We start from the raw sequence: 9,419 nt of genomic DNA, 5'->3' as shown, positions 1-9,419 counted from the left end.
GCTGCGAGCGAGCGGTGCGGCAGGGACGGCGGGCGACTCGGGCAGTGACCGTGGCAGCAGCGGTCGCCCCGCCGTGGGAGGCTATGGGGACGCGCGCATCCTCTGGGTGCCCAGCGCGCGGCGGCTCGGAGCGCCCTGCCCTGCTGCTGTAGGGAGCGGCGGTGGAGCAGTCACTCGCCGAAGACCCCCGGGACACATTTGCTTCGGCCTCTGGCTCGCCGTGCCTCTCCCGGGCTCCCGGGGCGCGGAAGAGGATCCGTACTCCCGAGCGGGGCAAGCAGCATGGGGAGAGCGGCCGCTGCAAGAAGAGGCGCTGGAGGGGCGCGCCGGTGGCTCCCTTGGCTGGAGCTCTGCTTCTGGGCGGCGGGGGCTGCGGCTGCCCGAGGTAAGCGCGGGGTCGAGCGGGCGGCGGAGCCGGGGGCGAGGCGGCCGAGCGGGACCCGCACCTTTGGCGTTGGCTTCCCAAGTTGCGCCCTGCACCTCTCCGCGCGCTGAGCGCAGCGGGGTGGGACTCGGGCGGAGGACCTCCGAGGGGACCACTGTCTCCCACCCCAAGTTCGCGATCAGCCGCCGTCCTACAGGTTGCTGGGACCGGGGCCCCTACCCTTCTTTTCCTCTCGTCGTTTGCTGCATTTTCCGAGCCCTCCCCAATTGCTGCAGACTGGTGTCCCCACCTCTTCACTCCAATCTCGCTCCCCTCAGTCCACTTCCTTCCGTGGCGAGATCGTTCACGGGTGGGCGCCCGTAGGGGTGTCCGAGAGTTCCTGGGGAGGGGCGCCAGGTGATGAGAGTCTCTGGAGGGTGCGCTTGAATGGAGAGGGCGCCTTTTCTCTGGGGGAGCAGCACCCAGGCTGAAGTCCGCGAAGCTCGACACCTCTCGGGCGACAGCGAGGTCCTGGGCAGCAGTGGGCTTTCTTTCGAGGAGGCCGCGGTGTGCGGGAGCTCGGGAGAGCGGCGTGCACCGTCCGCGTTTAACTGCGCCGGCAGTGCCCAGCCGGGTTAGCAGTTGGTCCAAGGCCGCTCACTCGGCGCCTCCTCTCCCTGCCCGGTGCCGGCTCCAGCCCGGGAGCTCGTGAGCGCGGTGCCCCCTGAGCGGCTGGGAAGCCGCTGCTTCTTTCCGACTTCGAAACGTAGACCCCATTTTTCCTGGATCCTCTGGACTCTGGCAGAGTAACATTCTGCACCTGGTTTCAGCTCCACCTTGAGCGAGGACGGGGAGCATCAACTTAAAACCGCGGACTTGCTTTGAAGATGATCAGAGGCAGTTTTACACGTAGCTTGAGGACTGTGGCTTTACCCTTGAAATCATCCGGAAGCTTTTCCTTCCCGCTCTTTCTTTATTCCTAGGTGTCATCCATTAGGCTTAGAATTTGTAATTGCCTTAAATGATTTACCTAACGCTTGACTGGCGAGGGGTGAAACTGATCTGCCCACCTTACCTCTACCTTGAACGTATTGTGAGTAGCCGGAAGACAGGAAAGGGTGGAAAGGGTTGAGGACGATCACAGAAAAACCAGTGTAATCTCATTTTTATAAAAGCTAACGGTGTGTTAAAAGCAGTCGTGCTGCCTGGAATGAAGAATTAAGAAAAGAAAAAAGTGGATAGAGGTTTTTCCCTTTTATGATCCTATTCAGTGACTATTTGCATTTCATTTCTTGAAAAGTTTTTGGGTTTTTGTTTTTGTTTTAATGGAACAGGCTTTTTAAAAAGCAGGAAAGGTTTAAAAATGAGCCTCAAGTGATTGCACACACTGGGTGATGGTGAAGCATAGTTCTTTTCCTCGCTGGGAGAAGCACAAGCTTCAGCCATTTAATTTACTACAGAGAATGCCTCCTTGCAAAGTCAGCTCTGAGTTGTTTTTAATACATTACTCGGGGGAAAAGCGGGCCTTTTCTGAGTGTTGATTTAAATGTCTGAGTTTCCACTTGCTGTTCTGTGCTGAATACCTAAGAGTGTCTGACTCCACATACTGACCCTTTGAATTTGGTTGGTGGGGCTGTCTTGAAGCCAGCTTGAAACAAGAGGTGCGGACCTGCCAAAAGCCTCTTGGATGGAGTTTTGCTGGCTGTGAAACTAAGGCTAGCACCTCCTGTCTGCAAGCTGTTCTTCAAAGGACTCCTGGAAAACACACTGTACACTCCGCAGGCTTATTTACAACAAATGTCTTGCACAGATCATAGAAATGTTCAAGACACATGGAGTGGAGCGGTCCATCTGACTAATGTTTCCCTTGTAGTATTTTACTTTCTGGGGCAGGAAGCCTGTTACCTTTAGCACCTGTCAGAGATTCCCCAAGAAATGAGCAGTAAACAGGCTATAAAATCTGTGAAGCCGCGTAACCTGGCTTGGGACAGGTGGGTACAATTAAGGTTTTCAGAACAAAAGGCGCCGTTTCAAAGTTATTTAAGTACTCCCAGCTGAGGAAGGTGCCCCCTCATTAAAAGCAAGATGAGATGCACCCGGGGACATGTTTGCTGAGTAGTGTCACCGCATTCTCTGGGGTTGGCCCTACAGTGTTCTTACTTATCCAAGTAAATAGTTTTTTTGTTCTACAAGCCTTTTCATGTTGGTTTGATCCACGGTGCTCCGCCTTCCCAAAACAACAGGATAGACAGAATTATGCCATTTGCTTTGATTATATAAGAAGATTGAACAATTCAGTAGCCATTTCTTTACAAATAGTTATCATTTATTTGTTTCCAAGATGATTGTACCAACTCCTTTTTTTCCCCATTTCTTTCCCTCCATACCTAATGTAAAACCCTCTGAAAATTGCAACAAGATTTCAGATGATTGGCTTTGAATGTCCTCAATGAGGAAAATACATGGGGCAAGGGACTGCCTGCAGAAACTAGTAGTGGCCCAAGGAGCCATGTTCTGGTTCCCTCCTTTGTAAGCTAGACTTAATTCTTGAGATTTATGTTCTTGGTGGATAGCATTCTTACTGTAAGGAAAACACTTGGGTACCATGATTACCGTATATTTTAACACTTTCCAAGTTAAAAGAAGGGGGTTTAAAAGTTATTCATGACCTGCCAAGTGCTAATTGAATCCACATCATGCTGTCACACTGATTTGTTTTTGTTCTTTGAAAAAAAGGAGCACTGCTGTTGATCTGGTTGTGATTCCTCTATTAGATACTGTACATAGATATACCAGTCTGAAGGCAGGGAGGAAGATGATCTTAGCTGGGCTGAGCTTTCACACAATTCCTTCTTTTAAAAAGTTTCGTGGACAATGAAATCTTCCTTATGGTAACCATAGTGATGCATTAAGGGCAAGAGAAATACACATCTGTTTTATAGGCACAATAGGGTCGCATGGTTTACGCATACTTAAATCCATTTACCTACCTCGTTCCTGCAGTTTTATATCTATGTTCACTTTCTCCTTAACGAAGATAATTACTGCCTCCACCACCCCACATTCTGTTTCCTTTTCCTCCAAAATCTTCCCCTCCAAAGGGCTATGAGAAAAGAGCCTTTTCTTGTAATTTCTTGGTGGGTTTTTCTTTTTGTGACTCTTGGGTTGTGCTCTTCGTTTGAGCAGTCCAGTGGTATCTTTTTTTCCTTCCCGACAAGGGGTTCTGCTCAAGAAATCTCTTAAGTATCTCAGCTGATAAGAAGAGATTCATTGTTCTTACCTGACCCTATAGTGGCAGCATGTGTCACCCTTTTTCATAATCTTACTAGGAAAAATAGTAATGTCAGCCTTCCATTCTTCCTCACTCTTTGAATGACCCATCTGTGGGTCTCTGGTTCTTTAAGTGGTACCCCATAGGTTGGGGAAACCCATGGAACCCCGGGAGTCCTCCGTGAGTTCCATCAAAACTCTGTGACTGAGTGGGTCTCGTAGTTCTAGACCCTGCTGTCTTAGTAGTTAGGGAAGAAGCACTTTTCTGTCTGTTGCCTCAATGACTTGTAAACGTTTTATCATCCTCCTTCTACCAAATAAGGACCCAACTTGAAATATTGCCAACTTTCAAGGTTTACCAAGAAATTGGTTGTTCAGGAGATAATGAATATTTGATATCACTTCCTCGGGTCTTTCTTTCTTTTTAAAATATGGAGGCTGGGGACCCAGACCATAGGTGTTACAGTCTAATCCCAAAGACCAAGTGTATGAAGAAAGATTTATTCCATAACATTCTCTTAAGGAAGGTGGTGGTGGTGATGCAGGATGTCCTCTTAAGCGGCAGGCACAGATGTTCACAGCCCGGATGTTTCCCCCTCCTTGATTATACCTTTGCCATTAATTCTGATTGTCCCGTACACTGGGCAGTGCTTCTTGACCAGCTGTGTCATTGTCTTCTGTCCTCCTCATTCTGCTGCCTTCATGAACTAACAGCATGACCGAATAACCAAGGGGGGCTCACCTCTGTCATTCTTGGCCGCATACTCTAGGTAAAGACACTTACTTGCTCACCCAGTCATTTGCTTCACGGCCACCACTGGCATGAGACCTATTGCTGCCACGCTTTGTGTTACGCCTGTTCCTTAAGAGAAGGCATTTGTGCAGTCTTGCTTGAATATTAGATATTAATAGTAATGACTGTTTTTAGCAGGTGCCATTCATTACTCTAAAGACTTTTACACACATTAACTTACGTAATCCTTAAAGTAACTTAACATAACTTAAAATAACTCTTTGAGGTGAGTACTCTTATTATCCTCCTTTTGAAGATAGCAGAAGAGCTGCACAGAGAAGGTAAGTACCTCGCTCAAGGCCGCGGAGTTAGTATGTGGTGGCGCCTGGATTTGAACCTATGCAGTCCGACTCCAGAGCCCACAATAAAGACGCTTTTCTAAACTGTGCCGAAAACAAAATGAGTCTGATATTTTGGTGACATAAGTACTAAAATTATATCTCTATAACTATGAGACTTGGAGAAGAATTTAGAGGAGCTTAAATAAATCTATAAATGTATTCAGATACGTCTCAGAGATTTATGTTGTACGCAAACAGCCACCCTCTCACCATTCAGCTTAATATACTTTGGGATCAGATTCACACTTAAAATTCTGAGTGCCAGCTTCTAATATGATAGCTTGCTTTCTTTTCCCCCCCAGTTTTGAATTTCAACACAAAATATTACTCTGAATACGCCATCCATGGAATGGCAGAACCCAAGAGACTATTTGTTGCCTGTCTTATATTTTTAGCCTTGTTTGCCGGGGAAATGTGAAGCATGAGATTTGAGAATAGATTGTTAACACCAGAGGCTGCTGTTTCTGCTGTTTTGGGTACTCCTCCTGCGGCTCTTGCAAGGCAGATGGCTAGATTCATTTCCAGAAAATAGATATTCGTTCTATTTTGCATTTCCACTTTGAAAAGAACTTTTAATTGTTTGTACCACATTGCGTTGTATGCTCTTACTGTGAGCATACACATGCTGTGCGTAGATAGTTTTCAGAATTAGGCGAATGTTAATGTATTTCAGTTTGGACCGCGTGAGAAATACACTGCACACTCTCTTGTGCTTTTGGAGGATTTCTTTGGAAAGTGGGTTTGTGTGCAGGACAGTGTGGACCGCATATGTTGTTCTCAACACCCCTGCCCCCTCTGGACTTCACTGGACTAAGAAATTAGGGCAGAAGTATTCGGGTTGTGTTGATGGGGCTAAAGTAGAAACCAAAACACGTAGTACTCTTCTCGGCTTACGTAGGACCACAACAGGATGTAAAATATTTCCTAATATTGTTTCCAAGAGGACAAGAGTACGGGGAGGTCTGTATTTTTCCTATATGATCAGTTTCTTCTGACAGTTTCCTTCCTAATTAAGAAAGCTGGAAGCCAAAAGCTGTCTTCCAAGTGAAGTCAGTAACAGCCTCACTTAATGCAGATACTGACTTTCTGCCCCTAAATTTCTGGTTCATAAAATGCAAAAGAGCCTTCCTCCCCAGAAAGAGAGACCTTGGCACTTAAGTGTATGTTTCCACTTGAATCTGGCCTTGTAAGCCTGGGAGGAATAATATGGGTTAATTTCACCACAACACAGTGGAACTTGGCTCAGAATGGACTTTACAAGATGCATTGTTTTGCTGATTGAATGGGGTAATTTCTCCCTCAGGTAGGTCCAAGGGAAAATGACATTGCAGACATCCCAGAAGGTAAGTGATTAGCAGACACGCAAAGGAAGCAGGAGGTACTAGAGGCTAAAGCAAAGAACTCATCCTGACTACTTCAAGGGTCCAACCAACACTGGAATAACTGTTTAATATCATTCGTAGAGTTTACTCACTTACTATAAAAGCAAATGTATTTACTAAATATTGGACTAGAAGATTTGCCCATAAAGAAATTTGTGGCATGCCTTTTAGAGTTGTTTGCAGTTGATTGGTGGTTTCTGCCTCGTCACAGTACTTATTTAGTAGTTAGCGTCTTTATTTGAATTTAATTTAATAAAACCTACTGGAAGAGGAAGGGAAACCCAAAGATCTTGGGTTATGAAAGCTAAGCTGGTAATATTTGAAACACACAAATCAGGGCTTTTCAAATGTTAATGTGCATTTGAATCACTGTAGATCTTGTTAAAATGCACATTCTGATTTGGTAAATCTGGGGAGGGGCCTGAGAGCCTGCATTTCTAACCAACTTCTAGATGACACCATCTGACCACACTTTGAGTAGCAGGGTCATGGATGACAATAATTCAAGTTTTGGGGGTTTGTTTTTGATTTTCAATATTGATTTTCACTTGGAAGCCAGTACGAAGTGGAATTCTATGTAGCAATATTGTAAACATGACAGAAGAATAGGCAAAGACAAATGTCAGTTTTAACACACAAAAACCTAGAGCTACTCATAAAACAAATAGACATTCTGGGAGTACCATTCTGATGTAATATAGCGTCTTGCTTCCAGCATTTGTAAAGATGGATGCAGTATTTTCAAAGGCTTGGATTTTATCTTGAAGTAATTGAGGCCTTATGTCTGCATCTACTTCATTTCTGTAAGACAGAGGAAACTGAGTCCCCCAGAAGTTGAACAGTTTGCCCAAAGTCAGATTTTTGCTCAGATTCTACCCCCTTTTATCTTACTGTATCTCTTGACTGGCGCTGCACTTAAAAACGATCCAGAGTTCAGGATATTGAGAGAGTGAGGCTACACTTAAGGAAGAGATAGAACAGAAACAGTTGGTTAGAAACAAAAACAGAGGAATGTTCACACGGGATAGGGATGCTCGCCAAGGAGCTGGATCCTTGTTGTCACAACATGGTGTGGGACTAGGTTTTGGGTCCTTCCTTGCTGCTGGACACTTATGTCTACTTGGCAGTGCCCATCATGCTTACTGTTACTTACCCAGCACCTGGCAGTGCTGGTCCCATAGCACATTCTAAACAATCACTTTTACTCTAAGCTTATTGCGTTAAGGTATAAATAATATTGAGGATAACATTTCTAAAATTTACTCAATATGGTGCTAAAACATTCAGGAAAATTAGTTGCCAGAAGAAATTAAATAACTGTAAGAGGGTTTCACATTCCCGCCCCCCAACAGATTGAGAAGCCTACATTCCTAGATAGATTATTCTACGAAGATGATTAAGTGTAAGATGTGACACGGATGGCTCTTTTGCATAATAATTCATTTGCATGGAAGTCGACATTTTTCAGGTGCATTCACAGTTCGGATTGTTTTGGATTTGTACATTCACCCTGTTGTTGAACAGAGGATGAAAGTAAGGTTTAGAGGTTTTTTCAACCAAGGCTAGACAGAGAGCCATAACTAGTACTAGGACCAGCAGCTGAGTGTCCAGATGGTTTCTGGGCCTTTTTGACTATGAGGTCATTCTAGTTTATTACCAAATAGATTGGTTGCACTTAAGTTGGACCGTACAACATTCTGCTCACATTGTATTTGAGACGGGGCATGGGTACATGAACACGTGTGACAGAGAAAGAAACGAGTAAAAAACTTCAGGGATACCGTGTTGGCTTCTGGGTTTATGTGGTGTTAGGTTTCTCATGGTTATGAACAGAAGTGGTGTCATCTGGAAGAGGGGATGGTAGGAAATGTGGTAGCAGTGGTTTGAGGCAAGTAAAATTGTGAATATATGAAAAATGGTATACTGCAGTGTGGCCTAAGGGGTATGGAAAAAGTTCTCAGGAACTTGCTGAGCAATAGTATTTTCTTTTTTTTTTTTAATTTATTAAATTTATTTTATTTTTGGCTGCATTGGGTCTTTGTTACTGTGCGGGCTTTCTCTAGTTGTAGCGAGCGGGGGCTACTCTTCATTGTAGTGCACAGGCTTCTCATTGTGGTGGCTTCTCTTGTTGCGGAGCACAGGCTCTAGGCGCATGGGCTTCAGTAGTTGCAGCACGTGGGCTCAGTAGTTGTGGCTTGCGGGCTCTAGAGCACAGGCTCAGTAGTTGTGGTGCACGGGCTTAGTTGCTCCGCGGCATGTGGGATCTTCCCGGACCAGGGCTCAAACCCCTGTCCCCTGCGTTGGCAGGCGGATTCTTAACCACTGTGACACCAGGGGAGTCCCATGTTTTCTTAAAAACAACAAAGGATTTAAAATTTAGTTCATTGAATAAAAATCACAGGTAGTTCTGCCGTTTTATTTTAAAGTTGTCATTACAGACGCCAAACACTCTTTAGAAATATACTACTGGCTTCATAATCTGCATCACTTTCTAAATACTTTGTCTTTATTATTAACTTTGTGCTTTATTTTTTCTTTCTGTATATAGTTGTGGAACAAGGTTAAAGTATTTTAATTGGTATTTGGAAGGTGTGTGGTGGCACAGTGCATTTGGACTTGCAATAATAATTTTCATCAACGTGTCTTTAAGAATTATCTAACCTATTTTTAGAAAGAAATAGAAAAAAATACAGACCTCAAAATAAAGTTCTTTGCCAGAGAAATATGTGTGTTGTAGGCCTTTTGAAAGGAGCTGAGGAAATTGTAACTGTCCTTCATCCAAATAGGTGACCCTTGTATCTCTCTCAGCCTAGAGACCAGCAGCTACAGTGATTGCCAGCAGCTTGCATCAGGAAATTTCCAAAGTTGTCTCCCTTAAAAAAAAAAAAAAAAAAAAAGCTGTCAGGAGGTTCACAGGTTTTCTCAGTGTGAGGTGTGTGGGTGGGATGTAAGTGTTTGGGGGTTTGCTTTAAAGAAAGAAAGGTTTTTAAAATGTCATTTTTTTCACCTTGGAGAAGACAAACAAACAAAACAAACCCACCCACCCCAAATACAAAAATGAAAACTAAAACCCATTGGCTGTTTTCTCAAGTTTAGCAGACAGCTTGAAATGAACATCCGTCTCGGATAGCAATGTGAAAAGACAGCTCTCCTGTATCATGTCCTGCAGCAGACAACACCATTACTTGTGCAGCCAGTTATTAATAATTGTCAAGGGGATAAGTGCTTAATGGATGTCTGTGTGTATGTATTATGTATTAGTAGAATGT

At 44.5% G+C, this 9,419-nt stretch overlaps 1 protein-coding gene across 3 annotated transcripts in view; it reads left to right on the top strand.

The window, feature by feature from the left end:
- Positions 1-282: 282 nt before the first annotated feature.
- Positions 283-9,419, top strand: part of UNC5D (unc-5 netrin receptor D) — a gene marked incomplete at its 5' end in the record, with an annotated part of 611,405 nt that continues 602,268 nt past the window's right edge. For all 3 annotated transcript variants that reach the window (XM_081220829.1, XM_081220827.1, XM_081220828.1), the window contains one exon: positions 283-385. In XM_081220829.1, the coding sequence (XP_081076955.1) occupies positions 283-385 (103 nt within the window). The remainder of the gene's footprint in view (positions 386-9,419) is intronic.

This window comes from Mesoplodon bidens (assembly GCF_964165515.1).
Source record: "Mesoplodon bidens genome assembly, chromosome: 20".
In the NCBI taxonomy this organism is placed as follows: Eukaryota; Metazoa; Chordata; class Mammalia; order Artiodactyla; family Ziphiidae; genus Mesoplodon; species Mesoplodon bidens.
Note: the sequence above shows the minus strand (reverse complement) of the source record. Positions and strands in the feature narration are given on the sequence as shown.